At 37.5% G+C, this 17472-nt stretch overlaps 2 protein-coding genes across 3 annotated transcripts in view; one reads left to right on the forward strand and one right to left on the reverse strand.

The window, feature by feature from the left end:
• Positions 1–1482: 1482 nt before the first annotated feature.
• Positions 1483–5419, reverse strand: cdkn2c (cyclin dependent kinase inhibitor 2C). Its single transcript, XM_039675621.2, has 3 exons — positions 5248–5419; positions 4176–4835; positions 1483–2509 (listed from the first exon to the last, which is right to left on the reverse strand). Exons 2-3 carry the CDS (start codon positions 4305–4307, stop codon positions 2138–2140), a joined length of 504 nt encoding a protein of 167 aa, XP_039531555.1. The 5' UTR covers positions 4308–4835; positions 5248–5419; the 3' UTR covers positions 1483–2137.
• Positions 5420–6537: 1118 nt separating this feature from the next.
• faf1 (Fas associated factor 1) overlaps positions 6538–17472 on the forward strand; it is a 65980-nt gene continuing 55045 nt past the window's right edge. For both annotated transcript variants that reach the window (XM_039675591.2, XM_039675598.2), the window contains exons 1-3: positions 6538–6831; positions 7971–8039; positions 12885–12931. In XM_039675591.2, the coding sequence (XP_039531525.1) occupies positions 6781–6831; positions 7971–8039; positions 12885–12931 (167 nt within the window). In that variant the 5' untranslated portion in view covers positions 6538–6780. The remainder of the gene's footprint in view (positions 6832–7970; positions 8040–12884; positions 12932–17472) is intronic.

Consider the following 17472-nt stretch of genomic DNA (forward strand, 5'->3'; position numbering starts at 1 on the left):
TTTACGCAGCCACGCAACCAGGAAGAAGATCACTGCATGGCATCTCCATGATCATGAAAACTGCTTTTAGAAGCGCCAAATACCCTAAAAGTTTCGTATTCTCTTGCAGAGTGCGTTTGGAGAGAATCGTGAGCGGTTTTTACACCGAAAGCGCCTAAATTTGAAAATCTTGGCAGCGCGCAACGGACTGTTTCCTCCCACCGACCTAACGGATTTCTGCTGCTGCACGACCATGAACACCCTCACAGAGAATCACCATTTTATCATTCACTGTCTATCCGTTTGCATTGTGCGAACATAACAGTCCATGTAGCTATCCACGACACTCACGAACCCTAAAAATATAAAAGCGCATTGCTTATTCAAGATAATATGCCACATTTTACGAATTCGTGTTAAAACGTGTCCTCGGTTCTGTTTGTAGTCTGGTTTTGAAATGAATGACTGCCACACACCACATGTCAAAATATTTGTTTTAGATTACTGCGAGAGAAAGCACAGAAATAATGTGCCAGCATGACGCATATTTAGGTTTCACTGGATGCGTTTTTGTTGCTTTTGGTTCGATATATATGGGTCAATAACAAATCATGTCCGAGATTGTGGAAATAATCTTTTGATAACCTACTTTAAAACACACGTAGGCCTATCAAGTTATTAGATATATCATCTTTGTATTCGTGTTGGTTTCATATTTTGAGAAAAAAAGAAAAAAAAAACACACCTTTTTCTATAAAAATGGATTTGATGACTCTAAAATGTCACCATGTGGTCTTTGCACCTTTAACAGATGTGAGTATATAAAAAATATGAATGTACACCTCCCTACAAGTATCATGAATTATTGAGTATCGAGAATTTAGCATTAGGCCTACTTTGTTTGACCTGAACAAGACGTGCCTTGTCATGGAAAGGTCAAAATGTGTGGAACATATCTTTCTGCTTGTTACTAATATCACAGTGATTTTCGAATATTAATATTTTAAAGCAAAATGGCTTCGTTGTTCATTTTTAAAGAAATAAAATTAGTTATGCCAAATTTAGGCTACTCCAATATCCACCCCCCACCACAAAACGCTTATGGTCTCTCTCTCTCTTTTTACAATCTCCGGACAGTTACACCGCCAGTTATTAAAACCCTATATAAAAATATTAAAATGACTTTTATTTTATAAATTTAAAACATATAATCCAGAGCGTTACAGTAGCCTATTTTTTAAAGACGAGAGAAATGTAGCCTAGCTAATTCTCAAATGAATTATAGAGCCATGAAAATGGCTATGGTTATAATCATTTAGTTTCGACTTTTCACTAGTCTACAACGAAAGCTGATAATTGTAAACTGTCAGGCTTTCTGTTTACAGAGGGAACGGCAGACAACTGGTGTTCTGCTAAAAATATATAGGCTACAACTCTGCCACCGCTAGCGTCACATCGTTTTTATTTAGCCTGCTTTAAACATTCGACAACATCAAACAACAGTTTCAAATATTCCATGTTTAATACAGTCTCATAAATGTTTTCTAGGCCTACCCGTATTTCAGTGACACGAGGCCATAAACACGTCATGAAAACATACGGAAACCGTTTAACAGGTGTCTTTGGTTTGCAAGGTTTTAATATTTTAAATGCGGCAAAAGACAATTTTTCACAGTTAAAAAAGCATTAATTACAAGCAAAAGTGCAAATTTAATGTCATAAAACTAAACACAACAAAAATCAGAGCAGTCAGGGGTTGTTACGTGAATTTTGACCATTATAGTGCAATTACTTCAATACAAGATTGATTTCTTTGAGCACATAAATTCATCTAGATTATTTTTTTTCTTGTTATAACACAGGACAAATAGGACAGGTATGAGATTATAAGTTATAGTGACAGAAACCTACAAATCTAAAATGGAGACTGAAAAATAGCTCATTGAAAACAAAACCCATTTATCCAGTTGAAATCGTGGGCCATATGAATTACAAGCAATGTCAAAAGTTAATTGTTCTTCACAAAACGTCAAGCCCCTGAGCCCAATATTTTACATCGCAAAAAGAGGTAGTTGGCTGAATTTTCCGCAATACAACAAATCTCTCATTCAGCATTTATCTGCTACCTCTGTTACACAACAAAACACACAGGCCCCCTCTAGCTGGATTGTGAAGGCGCAATGTTCTCTAACCACTCCACAGTTTGATATTTTTTGTGCAATGACGCCAGGTCAAGAGGCGTTTGGCCCTTTGCGTTCCGCAGAAACGGCTGCGTGTTGCAGTAAGATACGAGATACTGCACGACATCCAGGCATCCTCCTTGCGCCGCCAGATGCAGAGGCAGGTTGCCCTTGTTGTCAAGAAGATTGACATCAGCGCCATTCTCCACGAGCACCCGTAGAGTGTCCAGATACCCGTCTCGCGCGGCGTCGTGACTGACGGTCAGTCCTAGGATGGGGTCGCGCGCGTTTGGGTCTGCGCCTGCTAGAAGCAGCGTCTCTGCTATACGCGGGCAGCCAAGTTTCATCACCTGAGAGAACAACCCAAAGAGAACACGTGTTAAGGTGCTAAGAATATTCGTACAGTAAGTCATTCATGACATAAATAACTAACGTTTTAGCAAAAGTGTGCATTTTTAATTAAGCATTATGAGTGGATTGAAGGTTTCAATCAAGATGATAAGGTGACGCATGAATATGAATGCATTTTAGGTCAAATTGCCAACATCTTTTAGATACAGACATGTATGTATGTGTGTGTATTTATTTATGTATATAATAGTTCTAAGAATGTGTACCTATTTCTCAGAAGAGATTTAATTTTTTTGTTGCTGTCATGCAAACAGAAAGAAATCGAAGAGAGGAATTGCTGCAATAACCAGAACAATATAAAAAAAAATATTTAAAAGCGAACAGAATTTTAAACACATAACGACCTGCTAAATTACAATTCTCTGGTGATAACATAGGCCTAAATGAAGTTATAAAGTGACGTCATTCCCAGGAAAAAAAAAATCTACATAGCCTACAACGAATAGCCTAATGTTTATGGAAATTTCACCAGTGCATCATACGGATATTTGAATATGGGTAATGCTCCATCTCAAACAATTTTAAACCTTGAACAATTATTATGCATGCATTTATTTGACCTCACAAGACCACGTGGAATGTTAATAATCTTTTATAAATTAATTTGTCACATCACAGACACATTTTAAATGCTCTTGTGGAGGTAAAAGGAGATAACACGGGAAATAAAACATATGACCAGTCACAGCACTTAATATACACCTTTACTTATTAATTCATATATATGAAACCGTAATGTTGATCAAACAAAATTTCACGAATATTTAATCAATGTATCATCTACATCCATGCAGGCAGACATTGGCATACATATAGCAGCATCGAGGGGATTACCCAGAGTTTAGGTTATCACTCATTCCGAAGCTGAGAGAATATATTGTGTGAATATGACACAAGCACATGAGTAATAACAACATATTTCATACTGACCGATATTAAACAGCTTTATTGTGTTTGGTGTAAGTCCAGACGGCCTTCTCATTAGAATTATATTCGATTTATAACTGAAATAACAATTTAAAAAGTAGAAACAGCCTCTCGAAGCTTATTGAATGTTCATATATAATATATGACTTCGATAGTATTTAATTCTAGAGTTTTATCTTACCCCATAAAAGTAAAAAATAAACATAAGCATCTATAATCACATCTGGCTTTATTGCCAATAAAATTGAAACTTTTTGTTACACCTACGTTGTAAAAAAAACCCCTGAAACAATTACAATAACATCTGAATCTGTAAAAGGCTGCCAAAACGATAATGTATTTCCTTTAGCTCGTGATCTGACTATAGTGTAATAAAACAGTTTCCAGTTACACACAATAAATGCTTTATGTATCAAATGACGAGTGCTAATAATTTGTTGGCATAATAAAATATAGATTATTTGCAACAGGTGCGTAGGGCTACTTGTTGGTTTGCAGGTAATTACACTTTAAAAAAGAAAACCACAGGTTTAGTTAGAAGTAAGTCAACCAGGCCACTGCTCATGGTGACTGCAAGGAAAAGGACAAATTGTTTTCGTGAGGCTGATGTACTATGCATTATAAACAACACTGTCTTTCTTTAAATATGAAAGTTGTTCGTGGAGATGAGCGTCTAACCTGCAATGGTGTCCTGCCGAACTTGTTCTTCTCATTAACGTTCACGTTGCTTTGCAGTATCTGTTCAATTTCCATCAGATTTCCCTGCGCAGCAGCAGTGCTCAGTCCATCTATAGTTGTGTCCTCGGCCATTATATACTGACAAAGGAGGTAAAATATCTCTGATGCTTGCTTTTAAAAAAATGTACGCTGGTTTATATGGCAAAAGTACTACAAAGCTGTAGTAAATAGTCCGATCCTCCAGCCCCCCTAAAAAAAATATCCGTTGGAGACGCGCCAAGGTCCACCCACATTAATATCGTCCTACCCAAGCCATCGGAACCAACGGAGAGAACAGGGATGCCATGCCATCTCTTATCAAATATACGGACATTCAAGCAATATATGCATATAAACAAACATCATAGTTTATATGATCAATGCGAGAGAATCCTTTTCGTGTCCATGAATGACATGAAGATCTGCCGTGGTCTCGGTCCAGATATGATCTCGCATTCAAACAGATCTGTAGCAGTCACATGAAAAATGCTCGCATCTGACAGCCAAACTTCCCTTTAATGAGTCCTCCGATATGAACTATATGCAGGTGCATTGGGCTGGAGAACTGGAATGCGTTCATGGCATTGGCAGATGTTGTCATTTCAAGCCTCCAAACGACCTCTGAAAAGAGATAGAGGGAGAAGACTGTTATTCGCGAGGACTTTTTTTATTATTTCGCATCCAGTGAGTTCGCAAGGACGTGTTGCAAGTTTAATGCAAGCTTCCCGCCCATTTTGAATATGAAACGTTAAAGCAAATCTTCTTTGATGTGCACATCAAAGAACGCTGGCATGAGGGTTATCAAAAATGGTTATCTGACACTAGTCGCCTATATCGAGTTGACACGCGTAGAAATAATCTTTAATGGGCTTTCAGGCTGCGAGAAAGCATTTTAAACTGCAGCCGTGAATATTTACAAATGTTCTGTCGTGGTGATTCCTCGCGCACGGAGCTGCAGTTACACTGTGACGATTCAGCCGATGATGGACGACGTCATAATGTATCATTTAAAATGAAATGTTGTATCCAATACCTGCAGGATGGTTACGTCGCTTGCATCGAGTTATCCTCTCCAAATGGCTCATAAGCGTTGAATAAGCTGGTTGCAAGACAGCTGACTTTGTCAGTGAGACTGCCGCTGTTGTTTGACATCACTCCGTTTTTGAAATAAAGAACGGCCGACACTTCCGCCCACTTTTTCTAACAGACGCGGAATGAGGCGGGACTCAACGGCAATGCAGCTGGGGAGAGGCTGAGAGTGTGTGAGAGATGCACTTTCTTTCTGCTAAATTCTCACCGCTTTTGCCATGTTAAGCATTTATCTTTGAGCTGTAAAGGCTTTTTAGTGTTGGTGTTCCCAGTGTAAGATTTCTCTCTCTACAAAAATGCGTTTGAAGTGAAACTCAGGAGGAAAGACTGTAAAACACTGAAAGTTGTATATCCAGTCATGTGAACTGACGAGATGCTACCCCTCCAGCGCAACATAAGTATCATTTTCTGAAAACGGTTAATATTTGACCATCCCATCGTTTTGTTTATTCATTGGAATGAATAGACATAGCTGTTTACATTAATCGCCTACTACAAACTATGGGCTATAATTATACTGACACATAGCCTATTGGTAGCTACAACTCTGCTTAAAAACATATGCCTATTAAACTGGGCAATGCTGTTTTCCGGTGTTATAGAGTACTTATAAGCACTTTTTAGTGGGTTATGCTATGAGACCTGCTAAGATCAGGAAAATAATTTAAACTGGCCTATTTTTTTATTTATTGTTTGAATGGTTCACTGTTTTTCTAATCTGGCCAAGATAGTGTTTAGCTTATTGAAAAGCTTATAGTTTAGCCTGAACCACTGAAAAGCGCCCCTAAAGCCTGGTAGGGTTGGCATAGCTGCTATAAGACCTGCAAACCAACTAAGACTGGTTGAAGAGTTTTTCCCCAGCATAAACACCAAGGAAACGTGCGTTTAGCCAGAGTAGGCCTCCCTGTAATTTGAAATCAGCCCTTCTAAACGATCAAGAGTTAGTAACGTTTGATTAGTCATCATGTTTGGCATCAAATCATGTTTACAAAATAAAAACCTTGTTTTGGGGGTTAACACTGAGGTTAAACCGTGAAAATATGCTGCATATAATAAGGAACTGCCTACAGAGCCTATAGACATGTTTTGATAAACTATTTTAATGAGTTTTTTGTTGTAAAATGTCTCAAGGTAGTCAAGAAAGTCACTTGTAAGAAAGTCCGTTCAAATTCAACAGCGGCCCTGCTGCTTTAAGAATACGCAGCACTTTCCAACCGTAAGAGTTGCGCGACACTTCACAGCACTTCTTTACGGCAGCCGTATGATGTTTTCGTTGCTTTGAACGCCGATCCACAACAGCAAAGTGACGATAACAGAAATACTGAAAGCCGCCAAACACTGACAACAAGGCGCAGAAGTGCAGCATTTACACACAATTACCTGCTGCATACTGATAAGCCGTGTCCTGAACTGCTCTTTTGAAATCGGAGGTTGATATTTTTGGGGTTTTTACATGAGTCGTTAGCCTCTCACTGCAATGGCCTCCGACAGCAACATGGACAGAGAAATGATCCTGGCCGACTTTCAGGTGGGTTTACTCGCATATAATCTTATAATCTGTCATTTTATAAGGTCTGAATGTTCAGTTAAGATCCGTTCTTTTGCCTGCTGACTGCTATAAGGGTGACGGCTATTGAAGTCAGTCCTTTTTGTTGACATGTATCGAGATGATGAGCTGTCAGTGGCTTTGTCTGAATTATTCAGCAAAAAGGAAGTCTGGCAAGCACTTGAACGGGCAAAGTAAGAGTAAAAAGCTGAAAATACATTATTTTGTTACCATTTGCCTATATGGAACTAGAAAACATTACAGGACTGACTGACATCTGAATCCTGATCTGTATTTTCATGACCCTGTTATGTCCAGAAGCTGTCAAATGACTGCACGGTTTTCTCTGTTTGTACACTGCCATCAGCTGTCACAATCCTGTTTTTCAGTTTGGTTGCTTTAAAATTAAAAGTTTTGGCAATATGTGTTTTAATTTTAAATGTGTCACATCTAAAATATGTAGCCAAACTAAACAAATATTTAGAGGTGGCAGTCACCAAAACTGAAGGTTGTAATATACATAATAATAAATACCTTTTCATATAATTTGATAGCATTTCCTGTCTGTTAGATTGAAGAAAGGTTTGCTGTTACCTACTAGGTAAAGTTAAATATCACATATTGCAAATGTGTACACTACCGTTCAAATGTTTGGGCTGAGTAATTTTGCTTTTTAAAATTATTTTTTACTTTTATTAAATCGTCACAAAATATTAAGCAGCACAACTGTTTTCAACATTTATAATACTAAGAAATGTTTCTTTAGCACCAAATCAGCATATTAAAATCATTTCTGAAGGATCATGTGATACAGAAGACTGGAGTGATAATGCTGAAATTTCGGCTTTGCATCACAGGAATAAATGACATTTTAAAATGTATTTCAATAGAAATGGTATATTAAATTGTAATAATATTTCACATTTTTTTCTTGGTAAGCATAAAATGCTTATTTGAAAGCATTAACAATTATGACCAACCAACCCCCAAACTTTTGAACAGTAGTGTATGTGTTAACATTCTCAGAAATGTATTTTGGACCATGTTATTTAATTCTTTCAAAATAAAAAGAAGAACTTTTGGTTTCTGGTATTTTTAATAAGCAAGTCCATTTGTTTCAGGCATGTACAGGAATCGACAACATTGCTGAGGCGATCACACTTCTAGAACTGAACAACTGGGACCTGGTGGTAAGATGCACTTTGTTAAATCTGTAAGACTGACGCACCTAGATTTGTTTTAAATCACAAACCATTTTAACAAGTGTGTGTCTTATGCCTTCTGCTTATTGTTTGTATGTGGATTGTGGTGATGCAACAGAGAGACAAAGCCACTGTGTTTTAGTGCAAACTCTATTTAATGGTACCATTGTTCACAGAACATTCTGGCACAGTTCTGTAGATGTAGTAGCTGCATTCCCATATACCTCTTACATTGATTTTTAGGAGGAAAATCTAGCCAGTCATCAATGAAACATAGTCTGACATGTTAGTATTCATATTTTTGCATGTGTGCTCAGCATTTTGAGGGGCACCAGTGACCGTTTTGACAATTCAAGTCATGATAGTCTAGAGGTGTAATTTTATAGTATGCATGGGGACAGGTTCAAAACATCATATAATATACATTTTAATGAACCATGCAAAATTGCAGCTGAAATGCCAGGGATTGCCCTGCCTTTTATTTATAGAAAACAGTGGATTTTACATTTTTAGATAACACTGTTTTTGTTTAATGGATAAACCCGACCCCAAGTGAAAATAACTATTATTTAATAAAATATAACTTTCATTTTTAATGTAATCAATCATTGTTAATCTATTACTATGCTATATCTTAAATTAATTGGAAACATTGTTTTTCTAATTCTTGTCTATTTATTATACACTACCATTAAAACATTTGGGAGCAGTACGTGTTTAATGTTCACAAAGTCTGTATTTATTTCAAAATCACAGTAAAAAAAAAAACAGTAATAATTTGAAATAAATTACAATAAACAACAGCTTGGTCATGGTTCTGTGGCCACAGTCACTGGTATGGTAAATACTTGGTCCTGCACGATTAGGAGTGCACAATTAGGACATTTTAGGTCTATACTGATATTTCAATAGTGCATTAAGGCTTGGCAATACGTTACTGCACCTTTAAAAACATTTAGGTGCTTTGCTGCAGTAAAATTATGTTAAAGATTACAAAAGAGTATTACATTCAGACCCATACAATCTATTTAAGCTAGGGATGGGCAACGATTAAACGCATCCAAAATAAAAGTTTGTGTTTACATAATAAATGTTTGTGTAGTGTATATAATTAATTTGTATATATAAATACACACGCATGCATGTATATATTTAAGAAATATATGTGCATGTATATATTTTATATATATTTATTCATAATTAATATTAAATATAAATATAAATATTTGATATATTAATAATACATTTTTCTTAAATATATACATGTATGTGTGGGTATTTATATATACAACACTACACACAAACATTTGTTATGTAAACACAAGCTTTTATTTTGGATGCGATTCATAGCGATTAATCGTTGCCCATCCCTAATTTAAGCTAGTCCCTCAACCACTACAGTGAGAAATTTTTACCTTTATTTATCTTAGGCCCTGATTACACCCTGTATAAAGTTGTGTTTTGGTCTATTGGATTCCAAGTGGATGAGGGAGACACATTCCCATTCAAACCTGATGTTTTAACCCAACTCTTTTTTCCCCCACCTTCGACCACGTCTGTCGTGATTTCTTCGAGGGCAGGGTCTATGGGTGGGCTAATGTATGGGCTTTTTCAGATCTTTCGATCTAATGGACGAAATAAGCTCAAGAACGTAAAAGGAGACGATGGGAAAACATACAGAGAGCAGCAGTTTCGTTTCTGCTCTGAAATCCGCAATGCTGAACACTGGGTGCACGTTAGAAATAAGGAATGAGAGAACATTGTGTTTTTGTTACATTACATAGACCCTGTTTACATCTGTATTTAGCATCATCCACTTGTGATCCTCAAAAATCTTAATACCAGGTGTAAATATGGGCTTAGAATTATTCAATCTCTTTTAAGATTTTGTTTTAATTAAGTGATGTTCTTTCAATTCTTTAGTTATTAGTGTTTAACATGACTAAGTTTGCATTAACATTAAATGGTTCAAGTGACCCAATTTCCGATTTTTTTTTTCCCTCCCATGCGGCACAGGTCAGATATGACCAACATGTGTAAACTGGAAAAGAGCACATGCATTTCGATATTCTCAGATCAGTTTCAGGCCTCATTCTTATATAATAATAAATCTGATATGTGCACTTGCGTTTGCTATGTAAGCGGACATCAGATATTCCCCTGTCGAGGCAAATCGTACGTCATTGAAAAAGCAATGGTGGCAAATAAAGTCAAATCAGGTGGACACCAATCACAATCACAAGACTCTGTTTAATGGTACAGTGGAGGGTGACGGCTCAACCCAATGTTTTGCTGACCTTTAAAGATGGTGTGGAAAGCAAAAGCTTGTATCATCATTTTGTGTGCGTCCATTGTAAATCACACTGTTTTCAAAAAATAAGACATAGTCAAGAAATCTGAACTGGGAATCAAGACCTGCGGTGTAAATGCGGCTTTACTTTCACTATTGCAGGGTAAACTGTTATTTCTAATCATAGTTATCATCACAACATGAGCACGAACTGTTACTATCAATTTGCATCTTTAATTCAGTCCGTTTCATTCCGACTGCCGTCACTCACGTTACATCTTGTATACTTGGATTTTCTTCTTTCTTACATGCATTTGCATTTATTTTTCCTCTGTATGACGATTCAATGATACAGAGAATTACTTTGCAGTTCATTTAATATAAATGATTTCAGAGGCATCAATAGCAGCAATGAACTGCAGTACCAAAATGTGTGCTGAATCATGACTCAAGATCCATACATGTGTTTTTGTTCAAGTAGGAACTGTTTCACCCTCTAGTGAATTAATAGTAGTTCCTTTGTTGCTCCTACTGGGCAGAGCTTGTGTCTAGGTGTCTGTTTCAATCGATAATGTTATTTGAACACACAGTAATGTCTGCTGCAGTTTACAAATACCCACACCTTTTTATGGCTTTTAATCTTATCTATTGCAAACAGGTCATTTACACAGATCAAAACGGTCCTAAAAATTCCTAGTTGCAGGTGTCCATCTTTGAATACATGCTGTGGAAATTTTCATTGAGGTCCTCTAAGGTCTTATACAAGTATCCTGGTGATTTATAGACTGGTATATCACCTTTCAACTGCCGAAGCACAAACATTTCACCTCTTAAGCCTAAAACATAGTGTCATACCACAGACAAAGGCAGACGGGCAAACTATATTTTGGTTTGGTGAATGTAACAGGAGGCATGTCCTCTGGTGGTTTTCATATTGCTAATTTGCATGAGGGACTCTCGCTCTCGACTGACGCTCGCCCCAAAAGTCTTTCCATCTCGCGTTTACAATTCTTAAAAGCGGTATAAAGAAAGCAGTGTTAGGACAGATCTAAAGCAACAGTTTTCAAATGAAAATCAAGAAATTGTGGTTTTACAGACAGATTTCTCTCCAGAAAGTCGCCCTTTATCTCAAAAGCAGGCTGTTTTACTATATTTAGCGGGAAGCTGGTTGTATGCTGGCTGCCATTCAAAAAAAGCAGGGCCTAGCACATGGTGTGGTTAAGTGCACCTGTAAATGTAATGACTTGCTGTTCCAGCTCGGGGTTACGAGGTTGATGGAGTTAAAAAGAAAAAGAATGAGACGAGCGCGTGTTTCAAGTTGAGCACCCCACGCTGAGGTCAGGATGTGTGCCGCACACTTGATCACACATATGCCGCCCTGCACCTGACCTGAGCAATTCTATCATGAAAAGTCAAATGCCCTTAAATGTGTAGAGCACTTGTTTTACATTTTTGTGAATATCTGATGTTCCGTCTCTACGGCAGACAAAATATCATATCTGTGTCCTCTACAGGCATGGAAACAATTTCAGAGCATAGCAAGCATTGCGATGTACGTCTCTGTATACACTTAGTTATTTGGCTCAATCAAAAGCCATTCCATTCAGATCTGTATCCACTGAGCAAGTCTGCTTATCAGTCTGGCTCCAGAACCCACTTGCTCACACACGCCACAGACACAAACACATCAGGCCCATCTCTGTGCATTCCACTTGAGAAAGAGAGGGAGAAATATGTAGACCACATTGCTGGATACTGCTTGTATGTTTTATGTTTGGGTTTTCTAATGGAATATTTTATTTCTGGAAGTGTACCTTTATCACTGTAAAAAAATGTCAGTAAATTTAGACCATTATTTATTTGGGTAGTTGATGTGAAATTTCAAGTAATGACAGCAGTTATGTCCTACAGTGTAACATGCTGTATCTTAAATTGAATGGAAAAAAATGATGGAAACAAAATTGGTGGTCTGGAAGTTTTTTCTTTAATGTAAAAAAAAGTCTCTAATACTCAACAAGGCTACATTAATTTAATCAAAAACATAGTCAAATAGTCATATTATTATTATAAAATATCTATATTTTCAAATGTAATTTATTTCTGTGATGGCAAAGCAGTGTATATTGGATGCATTTTTTTGACCTCATATTAATTTAAAGACTACATTTGTTCTTTTAAAAATGATTTTGTCGCATTGTAGAAATATTTATGTTAATTGGTGATTGGAAATGCCCCAAAAAATCAGACTGTAAAGTATACATGCATTACTTTTAGGTTGTTGACTATAATAGGGAACAATAGGGATTAGGGAAGTACACAAATTCTGTGTCAAAAATGTCAAAGAAATGGCACCTAAATTATTTACATCACCACAAATGCTTCCATTTATACATTAATACAGTATACATTTAAAACTAAAATCTTGATGCTGACTAAAAAGGTTTCTCGTAATGCCACTTTTAAATTGAACTCAACCTAACAGTTATTTCTTGTCATCAATGCTGTGAGCTCTCATTAAAAATATATTTATGTTTTCTCTCTAGGCAGCCATCAACGGAGTGATACCACAAGAAAATGGGATCTTGCAAAGGTATGACTTTCATTTGTTGATTCTTTTGAAATTAAAATTTTTCCTTCCCAAGATTATGGCAGAGATTCCACTCTTCTGAACTGCATGTGTTTTTATGCTGATAAACTCCAAAGACGGCACATTACCTGAATCAAGTCCCAGCTGAGCTTGATGGCTTGAACGAGGTGGTTACTGTTTTCATGCCCCTGTAAAATGAAACAGGGCTCCTCTCAAAAGGGCATTCGTCTCTGAGCTATAATGAGACCCAGCTGTGGCTGCTGCTGTTTCCCTGGATGTTAAGGAATCGAGGGGGAAATGTCAGAGCAGCTTGTGTCTCTCGGCTTGTAGAGCGTTTGGCAGAGCTCTTATCATGTCTGCTCATCTGATTTGGTCAAATTAGAAGTGCTCTACCATTTTAATCTGGGTAATCAGCAAACTAACTACTGAACACAAAATCCTGCACCTTAATATCTCATGATCTTTCTTAATTTCATAATTCAAATTTTTTTCTAATAGACTCTATGCACAATTGCTTCCGCATTTAGCCACAGTGTTCACTGCAACGTCCGGTACAATGCAGTGTATAGAAATTGTGAGAAATTTAAGCACAGAAAGTGTTACACGGCAGGACAAAGATTTATTGATATGATCCACCTTCACACTAAAGGTATTTAAACTTTAGTTTAGTTTAATATAATATACTAAAATGATACGTTTACTATAATTGATAATAGACTGTATACTTTATTATTATATAAGATAATGAAATTATTTGTGATCGGCAGTTGTATAGATTTTGCTATCACAGTTTGCTATGGGAGCATACCATACCAGAAGCTTGCGTAGCACAAATGCTTGTTTTACATACAAAATTTATCCTTTATTATTATTTTTTTTTTAATTCAAATTATTTTATTTCACGTTTTATGTAGTTAGACTACACAACTGTTCAAAAGTTTGGTACAAAAATACAGTAAAAATATGAATATTGTGAAATTGATTACCATTGAAAATAACTCTTCTCTGCTTTTACATATTTTAAAATGTAATTAAAAAAAAATGAATTTATACCTGTGATGGCAAATGTCATTTTTCCTCCAGCCTTTAGCGTCACACAATCCTCCAGAAAAATGATTTGGTGATTTCTTATCATTGTCAATATTGAAAACAGTTTTGCTGCGTAATATTTTTGTAGAAACTGTGATACTTTTTTCAGGATTCTTTGATGAAAAGTTCAGGAAAAAAAAAAGCTTTTGCTTGTCACTTTAATGCACAAATAAATGCATCCTTACTATTGCTAAAAAAATGGTCTTACTTACAAAAAAATCTTACTAACCCCAAGCTAATGATTGTCTCTCTCTTATATCGTACATTACTATGGTGTCATAAAACCATTTTTTGCTACTTTAATGAATAAATTTGGACTGCTTACAACCTAGAAAAAAAAAATGAGAGGGAGAGAAAAAAAAGTGAGAATTAAAGTTGTTGCGGAAATAATTGCGGTGAAATAGCAGTGCAGAGAAAGCTGTCATCTCATTTCCCTCTGGAAGTCTGTTCCCCAGCAATTACCCCCTTCGTGCCATTTCAACACCAGAGTCACAGGAAATCAAACAATCAAGTTTACTGTGGGGGTTTTCATAGTGGTTGGTTGATGACCTTGTTAATGGAGGAGAACAACCAACAAAGTTGGGAGCTTTTTATAGGACGCAGCACTAATGTAGCTTACTGTGGGTTCTGCACTGCTGCCCGTTTCAGTGCATTAATACAGAAGTACTGTTTAATGCTTTGTCTGTCTATGGCCAGCGATAGGATTGTTTAGATGCACAGCACTATTTTGAAGAATCAAGACGCCCCCCACCTCCCCCCGCCCATCCTTTTACCATCTTCTTTAGTTCGGTCTGCTTTGGATCGGAGTGAACTCATTCATGGTGTGTTTAGGCTGAATGTAAAGCTTTTCAGCATTCCATCGACCAATTAAATTCTGCCAGTTGCATTGTGGGTAAGAAAAGTAGTTGACAGCTTTCATTGTTGTGCACTCTTCACTGGGTTGTGATGGTATATAGAGGGGCCAACCACCTTGGCACGGCGTTGGGCACTAAACCGTTGACACCCACAATTGAAAACGCAACAAACAGTTCTTGTTGTTTGTCTGTCTCGCTTGAAGAGTTTGTAAAGTGTTACACTACGCATTTATCCGTATTGAGATTTCCCTCAGTCGCCTTGGCCCGAAAGAGAGAGAAATTGAACAGGAACGCACACAAACACAACAGCAAAAAAAAAAAAAAAAAAAAAAATCTGACCCAATAACAGGAATTGAAACTTTGGACAACAAAAGGCATTTGTGAACTCTCATTGTGTCCTCCGTCCATTTCTTCTTTCTCAACGGTCAGCGCTCATGAATGCCCCAGAGTCTTAAGAACAAATATATTCAGACGGAGCGCACTCTGTGACGGTTTATTTAGAGGGTGTGTGAATGTAAGGGCTTGGACACGAGGACATGTTTTTCTCAAAGGCACGTAATTATGAATGGAGCCTGGCATGGCGACTTCCAGCCTGTGCATTCAGTGGGTGGTTGGCTGGCACCATAGTGCAGGCTGTAGGATGGCACGGTTCACTCAAGTGCCCCCATTGAGTCGCCCGCTGCCAGCTGGATCTCTGCTCGGCGGGACCCGGAGACCTACGCGCTGCTGCCAAGCCAAGCGTGTGTGTAGACTGCCATCTAGACGCTCACAGTGGAATAACCTTTGACTGAATGCCAGTGTCTGAGAGGGAGGGGAGAAAAGAAAGAGACGTAGCGGTTGTAGATTATATACAGATCACAAGATTGTTTAAAAATGGGCTGTAGATGCCGTGGGCTGTGGGACTCTACTGTTCCAGCTTCGCTCTAGAGAGATGTCTATTAACCACAGACCCATTTTATCGCAGATAAACGAACAGCTAGATCTGTTCATAATCTTGAGGAAGTCTCATTTGTGAATTCCTTTTCTAACCAGGCGTGCAGCACAAATGACATCTTGTGTAGGCGGAACTCTTGAAATCAGTGCCTCTGAGGTTCACCAGATTTGTATTTTGTCGTCATCAGCTGTTTTTTTTTTGTTGTTTTAGAAACATTCAAAAAGCTGTAACATTCATTAATTAGTTCATCTTAAATCCTACTTTATTTTAAATACTACTTTTGTTTACTGAACAGTTCCCACAGTTATAGAAAACCTGGAAAAGTCATGGAAATTAGTACAATTTCTGTTCCAAAGACCAAAGTGTTGAGTTCATATTCAGTAATAATGTTTCCCTCATCAAGCTTTAAACCACTGTGACCGGATTGAGTGAGCAAATTCCGGAAGTTTGTGAACGAATCATTTAGACAGGTTTTATAAATCAAATCAAAATCTGATTTGCAAAACTTATTCGGTCAATCGGTCATGAACTCATGTTAGGGCAGCTTACATTTACGGCACAAGTATATAGCAAGTTGTGCAATGATATTCTGTGTCTGTCCTATTTTCCATCATGTGTCTAGCTGTACATATGTAGAATCATGTTGATCTATAGATGTCAATGACTGTGTTTTTTTCTGTGAGACATTTCTTTAATTTATCCAATGTTTGGGTTTTCCTTTTTGTGTCTAACGAGTTTCTGAATGCCCCCGGAGCCTAACGTCTTTAACCTTTTGGTATTGTAATAAGGTGGTATAAAGTCAGGCATTGTGTGCTGTGCCTGGCCCCCCGCTCCTGCTCTTACAGCGATATGTGCTGACCCTGGAGGAGAAGAGAGGAGCCTTTGTCCCGCCAGCGCTCAGAGAAAAGACATTATTTACTGCCACAGGGGAACACGGGGGCACGGGGGAATTCAGCCATCAGCCGCTGAGAGAGAGGGAGTACGAGAGAGAGAGAGCGAGCAAGTGCCAGAAAAAGCCGTTTGTGTCCTCAGCAGAGCAAAAAAAGGGTGATTTTCTCTGGGTTGGACAATCGAGCGTCTGTTGGGCCCTGCCCATATTATTATACGAGTAAAGCCTGTTTACATTGAGTCTGATACTGTTTGGATTTCAGCACTGCCGGCATTGTGGATCGTGCAGAGTGGTGTAAGGAGGTGCAAGCTTTTTCCCGCTCTCTCTCTCTCTCTTCGTTTTACCTCCCTCACTTTATCTGTTTCTCGCCATTCTATGTTCCCTTTTCTAAAATCACCAGCAAATTTTTCTAATTTGGACGATGGACTCGTGATCGTCCGATTAATTAATAGTATTCACCCAGTATTCACTTTGGATTATAAAGCAAATACATAGAGGCAGTAGATTATTTTCCCACAAAATATGTTATTGGATTTTGGGGCTTTCAACCTTTACAGATCTATGACCCTCAATCCAGACACTCAGTCAATGCTCCTGCTAATAAGAACACTCTTTTGTCTTTAAATTTATTCTGTAAAACACATCGAATTTTATTTTATTTTCAGCAGTTATTACTCGAGTATTCAGTGTCACACACAATCCTTCCGAAATCAGTGTAATATGTTGATTTGCTGCTAAAGAAAGCTAATATTTTTGTTGAAACTGGGACATTTTTTTT

This window comes from Pimephales promelas, chromosome 14, assembly GCF_988280905.1.
Source record: "Pimephales promelas chromosome 14, fPimPro1.hap1.1, whole genome shotgun sequence".
Taxonomy (NCBI): domain Eukaryota; kingdom Metazoa; phylum Chordata; class Actinopteri; order Cypriniformes; family Leuciscidae; genus Pimephales; species Pimephales promelas.